The sequence below is a fragment of the Mugil cephalus genome, chromosome 1 (assembly GCF_022458985.1).
Source record: "Mugil cephalus isolate CIBA_MC_2020 chromosome 1, CIBA_Mcephalus_1.1, whole genome shotgun sequence".
NCBI lineage: Eukaryota > Metazoa > Chordata > Actinopteri > Mugiliformes > Mugilidae > Mugil > Mugil cephalus.
The window spans coordinates 46,814,532-46,831,195 of NC_061770.1; the positions used below are offsets into that span (position 1 = coordinate 46,814,532).

General features: G+C 40.0%; 1 protein-coding gene across 1 annotated transcript; it reads left to right on the top strand.

Annotated features, from left to right (window-relative positions):
• Nucleotides 1-4,844: 4,844 nt before the first annotated feature.
• On the top strand, nucleotides 4,845-7,467 carry LOC125011816. The gene is made up of 5 exons (XM_047591226.1): nucleotides 4,845-4,856; nucleotides 5,104-5,280; nucleotides 5,604-5,759; nucleotides 5,861-6,161; nucleotides 7,352-7,467. The coding sequence occupies exons 1-5, from the start codon at nucleotides 4,845-4,847 to the stop codon at nucleotides 7,465-7,467; spliced, it is 762 nt and encodes a 253-aa protein (XP_047447182.1).
• Nucleotides 7,468-16,664: the final 9,197 nt, after the last annotated feature.

The window sequence follows — 16,664 nt, forward strand, 5'->3', positions numbered from 1 at the left end:
GAACTGCACTGCAAAAATTAATTAATAGTCTTATTATAAGAAATAAATACTTGGTTTGAGCAGATATAGACTAAAATTAAGTGAAATAATCTGCCAGTGCAGTAAGATAATCACACTTGGTAAGATTTCTTAAAATAAGAAAAAATAAATACATATTAGGCAAGTGAGAAATATCTTAAAATAAGTGATAAAAGACACATCTCATGTACTGTATGCAAGTACCGTATGCAAGTCAAATAATGTCAAAGCTAGCTTTTCGATTCTTATTTCACTTTTTGTTTATTACTCAAATTGAGTGAAAAAAACTAAATCCAGAGCAACTTAACAAGACGATTCTTCTTAATTCAAGAATTATGATTAGCTTTTATATTAAATCAATACATTTAAAATCATACACAAAGAACATTTATTTGAAGAGTAATAATAATAATAGTAATAATCATAATTCATCTCAATTCAAGCACATTTATCTTACTGTAAGCTCTACAATAATGATACTGTTCTAGATTTAAGACAACCAACTACTTGAATGAAAACAAGTCTTGCATTAAACAAACAAATATTTTATTTTCTCTGCATAAAAAGAACATGTCTTTTTAGCTCTGAAATGCAGGAGTAAACAGTTCTTACAATCCAGTGCAGTTAGTCAGTTCGCTTTTGTTGCAAGAAGTTCTCTGGGCCTGAAATGTCCTGCAGGTCTTCATGAGACAGAGTGCTGATCGTTCCTTCACTTATGTTTGCAGCTGTGACATAATGTAAGACACACATTGCAAGATGAGTTAGTGCCATAGAACAAACTGTATGAAACGGCTGGCTAGCGCAGACTAGTCGGTGCATTAACAATAGATTACATACCTCAGTGGACTATGCATCACCATATCAGAGTGGTGAATCAAACATCATAATCGGTCGTAATTCTGAAGCGATTTTAATTGAAATGTATATAGCAATCTTCAGTTTTGGAGAAACTCAAAAGCATAAATTCTAAATAATTTACATTTCAAGTTGTGGATATTCAGAAGGTTAATGTTTTAGTATAGAATTGAGTAGATCCGCCCCAGTAACTGGATTTAATGGAAACAATTAACCAGTATCATGCTCAATTTATCCAATTTATAATGAAACCAAAAAGATTAAAATCAGTTCAGAATTCAGAGATATGGCGTAAAAATAAAACAATAACTACGTGCAAAATGTATATTTGACTACATTACCTCTTAAAGTCGACACCGTGGCGTCATAAAGTTCGTCCATGCTGTTAGCGGTTTTAGCTAGCAAGTTAGCTCAGGTAGCGTTAGCTCGTGCTCGGCTGCAACAGTGTACACAACAAATACACATTAAAACATCGATAATATTTAAAACGTATGTGACTAAAAAACACGAGGTATTCGATACAACTTAACCTGTAATGAAATACAAATTCAAAACGTCACAGACGAGGTAGCTTTATTACGTACCTGTAACGTTCCTTCCAGAGAGCCGTACTCAGTAAGACCTGGATCCTTCCAGTGGCACTGACACCTTGTGACTCCTCCCTGACGCTCGATGACACCTACTGACACACTACGACTGAAGTGAGAAAGTAGAATTTTGAGTATGGCTCTATCAAGCTCTGCATGTGGTCACTGACTGTGACCACATGTGAGAATGTCAGGTCAGATGTGTCAATGTCAAATCTTGTCAGTGGCACTGACGCCTTGTGACCACTAGGGTTAATCCTGGCACTGACGCTGACGCCTGGGCTCGACTGACACTGACGCCCCGTGCCTTGCTGGCAATGGGGCAATGGCTCCTTCTCTTTCGGGGGACTGAATATATATAACATTTAGAAAATGTGATATATCTAAATATTACATATAAATGTTAAATGTTGTAGCTAAATGTTAAAGCCTATATCTAAATGTTATATGTTACATGTAAATGTTAAATGTTGTAGCTAAATGTTGAATGTTATGTCTAAATATTAAATGTTCTATCTAAACGTTGAATGTTATATCTAAGTATTAAATGTTGAGTCTAAATATAAATGTAGCTCTTGGAGCTGATATTCTAATCGGCGCCGCCGTTCAGCGGAAGTACCAAAATAAAAGCTTCATTCTGAGGAGTGTTTTGATATGACCGCATCTCTATGTTGGCCTCTCTCTCCGTGCTGCACTTCACTGACTGACTGACTGCATGTGCCCGATTCACTCGAAAATGTCGGAAGAGTGATTTTGAACTGAGATTCAGATTTTCATCGATGCATCCACATGTTCGACTGCAGCACGGCGACTCCTTCCACCTGAACCACAGAACCGGTCCTCCAACTAGCTTAGCATGTGTAGCGTGGAGGTACAACTAGCTAAACTAGCAGCAGATGTAGTCGGCTTTTTGACGGATTAGTAAGCAATCAGTGCTCCGTGTGTCCTCAGCGCTCCACCAGTGCTGAACATGGCGCTGCTCCGTGGTCAGTGACACCCACGGTCTCTACGGGAGTAAGCTCAACTAACTGTGCTTTTAATCTTTGTGCGAGATGTTTACTAGTATTTAAACACCAGTATTTATCTATAAACAATGTTTTATGAATCTCTTGTAATGTAAATGTGTTCGTGCATTTTCATTAATTTCCGGGTTCGGTAGCTCTGAAAAATTGTGTTTACTTATTATTATTCTTTTTTATTATTTTTATCTTTCAGGCACACCAGATGGATGCACACGATGTAGCTACATCATCCACTTGTCAAATGGAGGTGTGCAACATTGTAAACCGAAGACTGCTTGTGAAATGTAAATTATAGCATTTCAGTAAGATAATCATGAACTCTGAGCTATTAAATGCCATATTTATCATTCATGAAGTTAATCGTCATGTTTATATCTCAAACACAAGAATGTAATAGTATATGTGCTTACTGACATCTTACCCATTCCTGTACCTACCTGTTACTAGTTCCAAGCACAGGAAACTGCTGCTTTGTCACCACATTTCCAATATAAAAGCCATCAATTACACAATATGTTGTTGACACGGTCATCTAGTCATATACTCTATATTTCTACACATGCAGTTTCTATATCTGATGATTATTATAGTGCTGCTCTTATTTGGCATAGTCATTTTTAACGTGTGTGAAAATAATAATCAAAACACCAACTTTAGATATCAGGTGACAGAACATGCATCATTTCCAGAATACTCATTGGGTTTCAGTTCATAAAACTGGCTGTGTAACCAAAGCTGCAGTTGTTCAAGTATCTGTTAAAACACTCAGTCCTTTGGTTGTGCACATAATAACACAGTCATCGCTCATGAAGTTCTCTGGAGGCATCAACAGACACAAGAAATCTGGACACAATGTCCTCGTTTAACTGCAGCTGTTCTTCTCCTGGATGACGCACCTGCTGAGTCCATCCTTCACAGTCACGGTCTTAGAAGATGAACCACAGCCTTTGAAGCACAGATCACTTCTCCAATATTGGGATGGCCAATTTTGTTGTTGATGCAACCTTGTTTATCCTGAGGGAGCCCTGACGAGTTAATAATAAATAAATAAATAAATAAATAAATAAAAAACCAACACAGTAAGTTTTACAATATATAAACGAGAGTGAGCTCTTACATGCTTTTTAAATAGTTTGGCCTTGTTCAGGGCTGGTGAAGCCCTGAGGAAACATGTCTGTCCGGGCACTGCAGTCACGCCATCTGCGCTTCGGCGAGGCACGGTCGCGCTATCTACACTTGAAAATCAAGTGCTCGTCTACATCGCGTCGGACGGTAAAGCGTTAATGATAATCAGATTTAAAAACTTAATTAAGAAAAAAATCTAATTCAACTAATTTCACTGCATCATTTTCAAATTGTTTTCTGCAAACTCCACCAGATTCTTGTTATACATGTCCCCAGCTACCTCTCTAGTGATTTCCAACTTATTTCACTGCATAATTTTCAAATAATCTGATGTTGAAATCATGACTAATCATCATGTATATAGGCAAATTAAAAAATGCTGTGGTGTAACAGAAACAGTGATATATCCTAAGTTGTTTGACACATCTCGATGTAAATACCAGTAAATAAAAGCTGACATTCTGAACTCTTGTCTCATACTCATCTTTTGAGCTTGTCAAAAACAAGGGGATTTGCCTTGTTGTTCCAATACTTTTGGAGGGGATTGTATATTTGTCACATCCACTGTTGCTCTGAGCTCTGGATTTGCCACTGTACATGGTGCTAAAGTTCCAAAACATCACATCGCAGTGAAAGAATTTGAAAGTCACTACAGAAGTAGCTGGGGACATGTACAACAAGAATCTAGTGGAGTTTGCAGAAAACGATTTGATTTTTTTTTTTAAATAATTTTTTAATCCGCCCATATACATGATGCATTGGGTATGATTTCAACATCAGATTATTTGAAAATGATGCAGTGAAATAACTTGAATTTGAGTTTTTTTCTTAATTAAGTTTTTAAATCTGATTATGCAGAAATTAGTTGGATTCTGAATGTGCTTTAATAATTTTGTTCTATCATTTAGTTTTAATTATTAAAAAGAATGTAGTAAAACAACAATAAAGTAATGACAGATGTATGAATTTCAACAAATGAAAATAAGAAGAAAAATATAGATTTATGAGTTGACGCGATGCACATGAATGCACCATGAAACCGCTCATACGCTTTACCGTCCGATGCGATGTAGACGGGCACTCGATTTTCAAGTGTAGATAGCGCGACCGTGATTCTCTGAAGCGCAGATGGCGTGACTGCAGTTCTGATTCGATCACAGAATGTCTCCAGATGTAACACACTGTAGTTGGTGTTTCGTGGGTGAAAACTGCGCGCGCATTACTTGAATGTACAACTATGTGTCTGGCGGTCTGTGTATTATTCATTTTACGGCGCAAAGCTGCTGGATAGAAAGATAAAAACATGTTGAGCAGCTAGTAGTAGCTACTAATGTTTATATATATATATTCAAACCACCGTTACCGTCGAACTAAAGATTTAGCACCGGATGAAACGTTCTTTGTCACAACTTTAGAAGAGAAGTTAAAGCAGCAAAGCAAAACATGTCCTCAAAGAGTTATGACCCTCGGGACTCCACACTGAAATTTGTCGACAGAGAGGACGAGTTGGAAAATGTGATATTTTTGAATCTAGTATAAAAGGCCAGTTACTTTGTGTTTGTGTGTCCTCAGTTCTGTGTGAAGGTTTCGAGTCTCCAAGAGCTCTGATGTCCTGTGGTCACGCTGTGACCCCGATGTCTCTCACTAAGTGGTGTCGCAGGTTGTTGGACGAGGTAAGATCATCATGTCACAGCACTGTCTACCTAAATTAAATGGATGTAGCAGAAAATATATGTAGTCTATATTTTCTCAAAACTTTATTGATCAGTGTCTTCCAAACATATATGTTTTTAGTGCATATTGTGTCTATTCCACACACAGTCTTCCTCCCACACACTATTGTGGTTTTAGTTTTACATTTGATCTGAACTACTCCTAACAAAAAAGTTTCATCTCATTTCTCATGTGTGAAGTTATGCTCCCTAGTTGTATTCAGAATTGTTAACATGTCCCATGGCTAATTTCCAACTATTTGCTTTTTCATATTTTAATAAAGGGTAAAAGCAGATTTGTGTGTGGCCAGATGAATTGTGAGGTGGAGTGGTCTTATGAGGAAGTTTGTAAAATGGCTCTTCTGACCCCTGAAGAAAAGAAGTACTTTGAAAAAACCATGGCCTCCAATTCTCTCAGGAATTACTTTGATACCAAAAAAGTAAGTGCCTCATTTGTAAACCACTTACTTACTGTATGTGGCAATGTGTTATTTGCATTGCATCAAATAGGGACAATGTCTCTCTGTTATGATTCATTTAGTGTCCTGGCTGCAAGTCTTCTGTTGTGAGAAAGAATGAAAATAACCTGAATGTCTGCTGCAAAGTGTGCGAAGCAAACAAGGGAAAGACTTATGAATTCTGCTGGCAATGTCTGAAGGAATGGAAACGTCCACGACCACGGTCAGACCGCTGTGACAATGATGGCTGCGCCAACGAGGCTTTAAAAATATTAAAGAACTGTCCAGTTATGGTCTTTGAGTCTGTGAAAGGAGTCAATGATTGTCCCTCTATCCGTGCCTGTCCAACTTGTGGCACATTAGTGGAACACAGCACAAAAAAATGTAAAAATATTTTCTGTCTAGGACAGGCATGTCAAACATACGGCCCGCGGGCCGGACCCGGCCCGTTGGGTCATTTAATCCGGCCCGGCATAAATTTCTGAGTATGTCAAAAAAAGAAGCGAGTCTCTAGCTAATTTCTATTAAAAGTTGTGATTTTTTAAAATAAATACAAACCAAATGCTCCCTCCGGCCGCTAGAGGGCAGTAAATGTGTAAAAGCGCTCACGTCAAGCATGCGGCACTGACACGAGTTAGTCACAGGAAATAAACATTCGCAACGTGATGTGTCCAAGTAAAAATAAACCGGCAATCTTGCTTCACCATTCACCACTACTAAACAAGTTATCGGTCAACACACCCTTCCCAAAATGGCACTGTCAAAAAAAAGAAGAGTGGACACGGGGTGCAGAGTTTTCCAGGAGAAATGGACCGAGAAGTATTTATTCACAGAAGTGAATGCAAAACCAGTGTGCTTGGTATGTAATCAGCAAGTTGCAGTGTTCAAAGAGTTTAATATTCGGCGCCACTCATCATAAAGACAAGTATGTCATATTAAAGACAATTAATATTGTGCAGTATATTCTCAGCTTCAGTAGGCCCAGCATAGTAGTTTGATCTGATGTAGTCTAATCTTATTGCCCATGCACTGCTATAACTTTTTTATTTATTTATTTATTTATTTTATTTTATTTTGTATTTCTTTTTTCATTTATTTCAAAGCAGTATGACAATTAAGGCGAAAATATTTTTTTCATAGCTCCCACTTGAGTTTGTTTAGTGTGGTGAGTTGATTCAGGTGTAAAACTGCATTCACTCAACTGTTAAAATAAACCAGTTGTTAACACATTCACGGCCAAACATGAAAAATCTTTTTTTTCCCATTGGTTTTGAATAAATGTGTTGTGCTTAGAAAAGATCCCTTGTCATCCGTGATTATAATATGTAGAGTAGGCTACAAATGTAGGCTGAATGATAAAGCATAGTACTGAAAAACAAAGCTAAATATTTGGAGTTGACATTCTTTTACTGATCCGGCCCACCTGAGAACAGAAAGTCTGGATCCGGCCCCAGAGCCAAACTGAGTTTGACATGCCTGCTCTACAAGGACAAAAAAACATATCAGTCTTCAGGAAGGTCTTACGACGCCCACGGTCTGCTTGTTTTTCTGACAGGAGCTACGTTTTGTCACAGTGAGCCCAAATGTGAGACCAGCGAAAACCGGCAAAATCTCGCTCTTTTCTGTGTCTCGGCTCCGCGCGCTTCCGTCGTCATTGATGACCACTTTGGGTTGCCACGGCAACCCCTGAGACCAATGATTGAAGAGCGATCACAGATTGTATGCAAATCATTCAGGGCTCGCTGAAAGCGGGAGAGACCGTGGATTTATTTCTTTTTTCTTTTTTAGAGAATTAATCTGGAGCACATGGTTTATTTTCTGCAGATTTTTAAAGATGACGTTAGACTCGAAGCGATGTTGATGAAATTTCATGAAATTGGCCGTTAAATTTTCGATATGTTATTTATATGGGCTCCTGAAGCTGGCTCCCTCCCTCACTTGAATGGAATTATTCAATTCAATTCAATTCAATTCAGTTTTATTTATATAGCGCCAATAACAATACAAATCATCTCAAGACGCTTCACAAAAACCAGCCTGCAACCTCCAGAGCAAGCCTGAGGGCGACGGTGGCAAGGAAAAACTCCCTTTTAACAGGAAGAAACCTTGAGCAGAACCCAGCTCATATGGAGGGACCCATCTGCCGAAGGCCAGCCGGTTAGAAACAGAGAAGATAGAGAGAAAAGAAGAGCAGGAGAAACAAGGTAAACAAACTTCTGTCATAGATACATACATCAAGCGGAAGGAAACATGTAGGGTCTAGTAATATAACACATAGCTGATGATCTGTGACAGTTTGTGAGTATAACAGGAATCATGCAGGTAGGTTGGTGAATTGTTCATCTAGGTAGGAGTGGACAACTGGAGGAGGCCATGACGACTGGGGCAGATGCAGTTTATGGAGCTCCACAGGTCTGATACACAGCACTCCAGACCATGAAGACTGGGCTGGTTGATGAGGCCACGGCAGCAGATGTAGCTTAGAACTCCACAGGTCAGATATTCAGCACTCCAGACCAGAGACCCTCACAAGATGATGGAGGGGGAGGGGAGCGGAGGGGAGAGAGTAAGACACAGTGATTAGTAAATTATAAGAGATAGAAAATAAAATGATAAGATATTAGAGGACAGGAGCCAGAGAAGAAAGAGGAGAGGACATGTCCTCAGTGCATCCTCCCCCTGCAGCCTAGGCCTATAGCAGCATAACTAAGGGATGGTTAAGTCCAGCCCTAACTATAAGCTTTTTCAAAAAGGAAAGTCTTAAGCCTGACCTTGAACGTAGAGACTGTGTCTGCCTCCCGAACCCAAACTGGGAGCTGGTTCCATAGGAGAGGAGCCTGATAGCTGAAGGCTCTACCTCCCATTCTACTTTTGGAAACTCTAGGAACCACAAGCAGACCTGCACTTAGAGATCGTAGTGATCTGTTGGGACAGTATGGTACTATGAGGTCTTTCATATATGATGGAGCTAGGCCTTTCAGGGCCTTGTATGTAAGGAGGAGGATTTAAATTCAATTCTAGATTTTAAAGGGAGCCAATGTAGAGAAGCTAAAACTGGGGTAATATGATCTCTCTTGCTAATTCCTGTCAGTGCTCTTGCTGCAGCGTTTTGAATCAATTGGAGGTTTTTTAAAGAGCTACTTGGACAGCCAGACAGTAACAAGTTATAATAATCCAGCCTGGAAGAACATGAACTAGTTTTTCCGCATCACTCTGAGAAAGGATGTTCCTAATTTTGATGATATTACGAAGGTGAAAGAAAGCAGTCCTGGTCACCTGCTTTATGTGAGAATTAAAGGACATATCCTGGTAAAATATAACACCAAGGTTTTTCACAGTAGTACTGCAGGCCAAGGTAATGCCATCCAACAAAAGCAGGTGATTAGATATTGAATCTCTGACATGTTTAGAGCCAAATACGATAACTTCGGTTTTGTCTGAGTTTAAAAGGAGAAAATTACAGGTCATCCAAGCCTTTATGTTTTAAAGGCATGCTTGGAGTTTAACAAGTGGATTAGTTTCATCTGGTTTCATGGATAAATATAGCTGGGTATCATCTGCGTAGCAATGGAAGTTTATGCCGTGCTTTCACTATGGTATTGTAAGTTATACCTCATTCCTTTTTATGGACTGAAAGCGATAGCTATATAAGAGAATGACCATGGTCCCTACTGTAAAACTCTGGGTTTATTGTCTGCAAGATAAGTATATTTTTGAAAGGTACAGTCAATAGATGGAGTGGGAAGAAGAATGACTAAGAGTAGGCTATAGACTAATGTAACCTGATTACAGATGCCCCACTTTCAAATGAGCCTACTGTGAAAACGAAGACATCGTCTCATTCTTTGACATTGATTAGATCGCCTTAAACTCTGATCACACCCTCACAGGCAGTGAGCATCAGACAAACAAAGCAGAAATTAATAAGATCATTCAGGTGCAGATGTATGGGATAAATCACGAGATGAAGACGGTGGACCTGTGCAACACAGAGGAGCAGCTGAAGACAATGACTGTCCAGCAGTTAAAGAAGAAGGCATCGGAGAAGTTCTCTATGAGCGCAGGTAAACGTAAAATACACTATAGGCTACATTAACCTCGTCGTTGTTCACACTTGAGATGTACAATTTCAAATGTTAATAGGTTTTAATTGGCTTGATATAATGAATTACATAATGGCACAAGCTACACATGACCAGTATGCGAGGGGTCATCGTCCTGTGGGTTTCAGTCGTCGTTCAAAAATATTTTTCTTGGATTGTCTTATGGACCCGAAACGTCTTTTCACCCTTTTACTTTGCAATACGTTTTGGTTTTCTTCTGTAGCCTATGCTGTGTTGATCCAATGTGCCTCATACACTGCTAGTTAAGGGAAACACTGCAGATATCAAGGAAAGGATGGGTGTGGTACGCTGCTTTTATGTGATGCCTTTAGTGTTTATTAACGTACTAATTTTAAAAGGAAGTTCTCTGACAGTAGTTTACAGCTGGCTGTGACCACAGGCCAAAGCTGCTGCTTGGTCTGTGTGATCTCTGAAGCATGTGGCTGGACATGGTTATTATTTGACCCTCGGCTGCTGATTGTTCAGCCTATAGAGCTATGTATATGTTCAGCTGTATACTATACTATCCTGAAAGAGTCAGTATAGCCAGTGTTATTGGTAAAATAGTCCTGAGCAAAATAAATTCTATTTAGATGTCACCTAATTTTTGAACATCCTGACTCTTTAATTTATAAATATATGGCCAATATGCAACTTTCCTCATGTAACTTTAAACAACTTCTTTTTCAGAACAATTACAATTAATACCATGAATTAATGTTCAAATACATTCTTAGGTGGTATGAACGATGTCTTCGGATATTATGAACAAATCTTTACTGTTTTCATCTTGTTTCTCCACTCTGTTTATGTGTGTGTGCGTGTGTGTGTGTGTGTGTGTGTGTGTGTGTGTGTGTGTGTGTGTGTGTGTGTGTGTGTGTGTGTGTGTTTGTGTAACATGATGCAGATGAGCTGGAGATGATCTTCACAGACCGGAGGCTGGATGAGGACAACGCCCTCCTGTGTTCATATGGAATAAAGCACATGTCCGTTATCTATCTGGTGTTAGTAGTTCATGGAGGATTGACAGCTTGACAGAAAGGACCAGAAACCAACACCCTCCTCCTCCTTCTTCACTTGATGCCACATCTCATGACCTTTTATTGCTCTCTCTGGGTTATAGGGTTCTATGACACAGAAAGCACTTTTCCAAGATCTCTTCTACTAGATCGTCTAACAAGTGGAAAACTGAAATTTATTTTGAATGTTTGAAATACAATCTCTTCTTTCAAGCATATACCCTACAAATATAAAAACTTGATGTTCAGTTGTTTTCTAAATTTGCACTGAATGTTATTTGTATAAACCGATGTAAAAGGATGACATCTGAAGCATTTAAACGATTCATGAATTTGAATGAGTAAGAGCATACATACAATATTTGTACCATACTTTCTGTACTGTCTGTCCAATTATCATCTTTGAGTGTGTGAAAGGAGTCAGTGTTTGTCCCTCCATTTGGGCCTTTAGATGAACTTGTGGCACTTTGGGGGAAAATAACACAAATAGTATCTGTTTACAATGGTGTAAAGTGATGACAATAAATCTGGAGGTTTTTAATCGATTCATTAAATTGACTGAGAGCACATTTGTACCATTCTTTCTCAGCATCCACCAACACATAATTATTTTATTTTAAATGTTAAATCAGAATCAGAATACTGTATTAATCCTTATAGGAACTTGTTGTTAAAAACATAAAATGAAAGTTTTGGGATGATGCAGGCCACAGATTATTATAATTTGAAGATTGGTTTTATTTGCAGAAAAGAACAGACATAAACTCTGGAGATATTTCACACTGCAACAACATCTAAAGCTGTACAGTGCAAACTGCTTTGAAAGTTGTTTTGACAAATGAGTTCTGTCTCTCTTCTTGTCCTGGGCCTGTGTTGTAAACCTATGTTGTAAAGTCAACCTTTGGCTCTACCTTCATGGAATTCCCCAAACATTTTTATTTATCTCTTATTACTTCAGTTTCTCCCAGAAGTTATAAGAATTCTTGTAACTCACACTATAAATAATTATTGCATCTACGTCAAGTACCTGGTGTTCCTGTGCTGCTTTTAAAGCCTAAGGAGTGGAAGGGCACTTTATTGTTCCATGATCTCAATAAGATGCAGGAAAGTACATCATCCACAACTCTGGGCTGAGGCCACTGTTACTATGGGTGACCGGTTACCCTCAATTATTTGCAAGTGTCTATTCAGTCACTTCTTCAGGCATTAATCATAAAGCTGACATGACAATCACAACATTTCACTAACAGACACTTTCAACAGACTCAGTTGGTGTTTTCATGCAAAAATGCAAAATAAAAAAGTGCACCTTGTCACACCGCGATGTGGTCATGTCTTATTTTGGTGTGTTTGTCATGTCATTTCCTGCATTATTTTGGAAAGTAACTCTCCTCTCGTTTCAGGTCACTTTCACTTCCTCATGTGTCACCAATCTGATTGTCTTCCCTGATTCCTGATTGTGTCCACCTGGTGCTCCCTTCCCTCCATGTGTTTAAGTTGTCTGCGTCTCCCTTGTTTTGTGCCAGTGTGTTTGTTATTTTTGTCTGTTCTACCTGTGCCTGCAATCCATGCCACAGTCTGCCTTGCCCTGCTGCCTTGAGTTTACCTCAAAAGAGTGATTCTTCTTTGTTACTTCCTAGCTTAGTTCTAGTGATTAGGTTTTCTGTTTAGAGATAGGTGTTTTTGTTTCCTCCTTCTGGAGTGATTTTGTGTTTAGTCTTTCTTTGCTTTTCCTCCTGTTATTTTGGAGTGATTCTTTGTTTTCCTAGTTTTCCTTACCAGGTTTTGCTTCCTCCCTTTTGGAGCGCCTTTTGTTTGTCAGGGTTTTATTTTTCCCCTCCCATTAGGTCAGGTTAGTTTGTTCGTTAGTGTAGTTAGTATTGTGAGTTTCCTCCCTTTTGGAGCACCTTTTGTTTGTTAACTTTCATAGCCGTGAGTATCCCTGTTTTTCCTCCTCTGGAGTAATTTTACTTTGATAAGATTTCATAGCCACGTCAGGAGTTTGCTTCATAGCACTTTTATTTACACTCTGTTCGAATATCCTCACCCTGTTGATTCTGTGAAATGAAGTCACCTTAACTGCCACCCCTCTGCATCTGAGTCCTGCTTTGAGCCCGGCCTGACACACTTTCTGGGAAATATTAACAAAAACATAAATGAATGGTACAAATGTCCTCTCAGTCAATTTAATGAATCGATTAAAAACTTCCAGATTTATTGTCATCCCTTTACACCATTGTAAACAGATAATATTTGGCACCATATTAGATTTGTGGGATATATAGTTGCTTGAATCCCTCATTTTGTAGGGTATATGCTTGAAAGAAGAGATTGTATTTCAAACATTCAAAATAAATTTCGGTTTTACATGTGTTAGACAATCTAGTAGAAGAGATCTTGGAAAAGTGCTTTCTGTGTCATAGAACCCTGTGACCCAGAGAGAGCAATAAAAGGTCATGAGATGTGGCATCAAGTGAAGAAGGAGGAGGAGGATGTTGGTTTCTGGTCCTCTCTGTCAAGCTGTCAATCCTCCATGAACTACTAAAACCAGATGGATAACGGACATGTGCTTTATTCCATATGAACACAGGAGGGCGTTGTCCTCATCCAGCCTCCGGTCTGTGAAGATCATCTCCAGCTCATCTGCATCATGTTACACACACACACACACACACACACATATAAACAGAGGTGAGAAACAAGATGAAAACAGTAAAGATTTGTTCATAATATCTGAAGACATTGTTCATAATACCTAAGAATGTTTTTGAACAATAATTCATGGTATTAATTGTAATTGTTCTGAAAAAGAAGCTGTTACATGAGGAAAGTTGCATATTGGCCATATTTTTAAAAATTAAAGAGTCAGGATGTTCAAAAATGAGGCGACATCAAAATAGAATTTATTTTGCTCAGGACTATTTTACCAATAACACAGGCTGCACTGGCTCTGTCAGGGTAGTATAGTATACAGCTGAACATATACATAGCTCTATAGGCTGAAAAATCAGCAGTCGAGGGTCAAATAATAACCATGTCCAGCCACATGCTTCAGAGATCACACAGACCAAGCAGCAGCTTTCACCTGTGGTCACAGCCAGCTGTAAACTACTGTCAGAGAACTTCCTTTTAAAATTAGTACGTTAATAAACTCTAAAGGCATCACATAAAAGCAGCGTACCACACCCATCCTTTCCTTGATATCTGCAGTGTTTCCCTTAACTGGCAGTGTATGAGGCATATTGGATCAACACAGCATAGGCTACAGAAGAAAACCAAAACGTATTGCAAAGTAAATGGGTTAATGTAGCCTAAAGTGTATTTTACGTTTACCTGCACTCATAGAGAACTTCTCCGATGCCTTCTTCTTTAACTGCTGGACAGTCATTGTCTTCAGCTGCTCCTCTGTGTTGCACAGGTCAACCGTCTTCATCTCGTGATTTATCCCATACATCTGCACCTGAATGATCTTATTCATTTCTGCTTTGTTTGTCTGATGCTCACTGGCTCTGAGGGTGTGATGAGAGTTTAAGGCGATCTAATGAATGTCAAAGAATGAGATGATGCTTTCGTTTTCACAGTAGGATCATTTGAAAGTGGGACATCTGTAATCAGGTTACATTAGTCTATAGCCTACTCTTAGTCATTCTTCTTCCCACTCCATCTATTGACTGTACCTTTCACAGATATACTTATCTTGCAGACAATAAACCCAGAGTTTTACAGTAGGGACCATGGCCATTCTCTTATATAGCTATCGCTTTCAGTCAATAAAAGGGAATGAGGTATAACTTGTAATTCCATTCAAGTAAGGCAGGACGAGATGCTACAATCTCTTGTGCCATGATCTAAGGCAAAACTCCTTTGGAAGCCCAGTCCAACTGGAAAACGACCATCAGACCAGTGGTCAGCTGTTAACTAGCCTAGCCAGCAGGAGTAGGTAACAGAGATGATGGGAATGTGACTACATTCCAACCAAATCTCTTCCTTCTGCCTATGTCAGAGATGAGATACAATTAGCCTAGCCACAGAAATAAAACACTAGAAAACACCAGCTAATTAGCCTAGCCACCAGCAGTAGGCAAGAAATTATGGGAATGCAACTATACTCGAACCACATCATTGGGGTTTTCAAGTGGGCACCTCCCTTCACCGATGTTTCGTTAAGTTAGAAGACGTGAGCAGTGAGCTCCAGCGTCCCAGAGTCACCCTCCTCATTTCAGCCACCACGCTACCGTGTGCCTTTCAACCGACAGATTAGATTAATCTTACTACAACTGGTACCTATTGACATTATATAGCTAGCCTTACCTTTAGCATGCTCCCCAGTTAGCATTTTTCCTCCGTAGCCACAACCACACCCTCGCTCGCTCCGCTGCCAGATACATATTCTTTACAGCAGATGGTGGATTCTGCAACAAATCCACGGCAGCCAACCTCCACTGGGCACAACCGGGCGCTCCAGCCTCGCTGCTCTGCTTCTGATGCCAACTCCGCGTATCTATCTCTCTTGCGCTCATTTGCCTCCTCAACTCTGTCTTCCCCTATCTCAGACCGGTCTTTTGAGGGTCACAGCTATCTGTTGTGGAATGCTCAGCTGGCCATCTAAGTCGGACCTCAGCTCCAGGCTCTGCCCACACTTAGCTGCCCCGCGCTATGCCTGATTCTTGCTGGTCTGGCCTTATCTCCCTCCTGAACAAACATAATATGCCTATTCTCTTTCTTTGCTTCAATCCTCTTTTCCTCAATTGCAGCTGCTAAGCATTCAGAACCTGGTTGTGACACCAGGTGTTTTTCCCTTGGGAGAGGCTAACCCTGCAACCTGTCAAAATGCAGCTAAGCGTACAAACACAAGAACAAGGTGGGCAGGCAGCATCCTCCCCTAACCACTGGTTTAGGTGTTGCGGAGATGGCAGCACATCATAAATTGCCCCATCATGAATCTAATCCTACTAGCCTCCATGCTCCACAGCTTTCTCCAAGATACCTTCCTATTCTCTACACTCTCTCAGTTCATCCACTGTCCTTTTAGCCTGCGACACAGCCTTAGTGCATCTCATTGCTTCCTCTTGCCTATGAATTACTTCCTCTACCATCTTCCTCTTTTCCGCTGCAGATGCCTTGCTCCACAGAGGTTTCGGTGCACACAGTCCCAGGCCTCTACGCCCTTGCTGTACATGCCCTGTGATATCCCTAAGCCTGAGGGCAGCCTGCGCCTCCTGAACCCAGTCTCTCTGATTCCTCTCTTCCCTGTTTTAACCGTGGGGGCTGTACGCCTGACTACTGGAAGCCCTCCATGCAGCTTTTCTCCACCTACCACCCATTTCGAGGCCCTAATAATCACCTCCATTGCCATTGTAAAGGCTAGTGGAGAGATTGTACACCCTGCCATGATGCCTACCTCTAGCTGCTGTCATGCTGTAGTATACTCTGCTGTGGTAAAGCAGAGCTGTATATCTGCAAAGTATGCTTTGACTAGGCCTTTGATACTGCCCGGGACTCTAAAAAAAATCAAAAGCTTCCCATGACAAACTGTGAGGAACTGAACCAAATGCATTAGCCAGATCTAGAAATACAGCATGCAGGTCTCTCTTCTCTCGCGTTGCTAACTGAATTTAGTGCCAAATCTTACTGGTGTGCTCTAAGCATCCAGAAAAGCTGAGCATTCCGGCCTTTGCACCGATGTATCAATCAAGCCATTTTCCTCCAAGTGACTGGACAGCCTCTGTGCCACAACACTGAAGAACTGAAGAAGACCTTCCCCT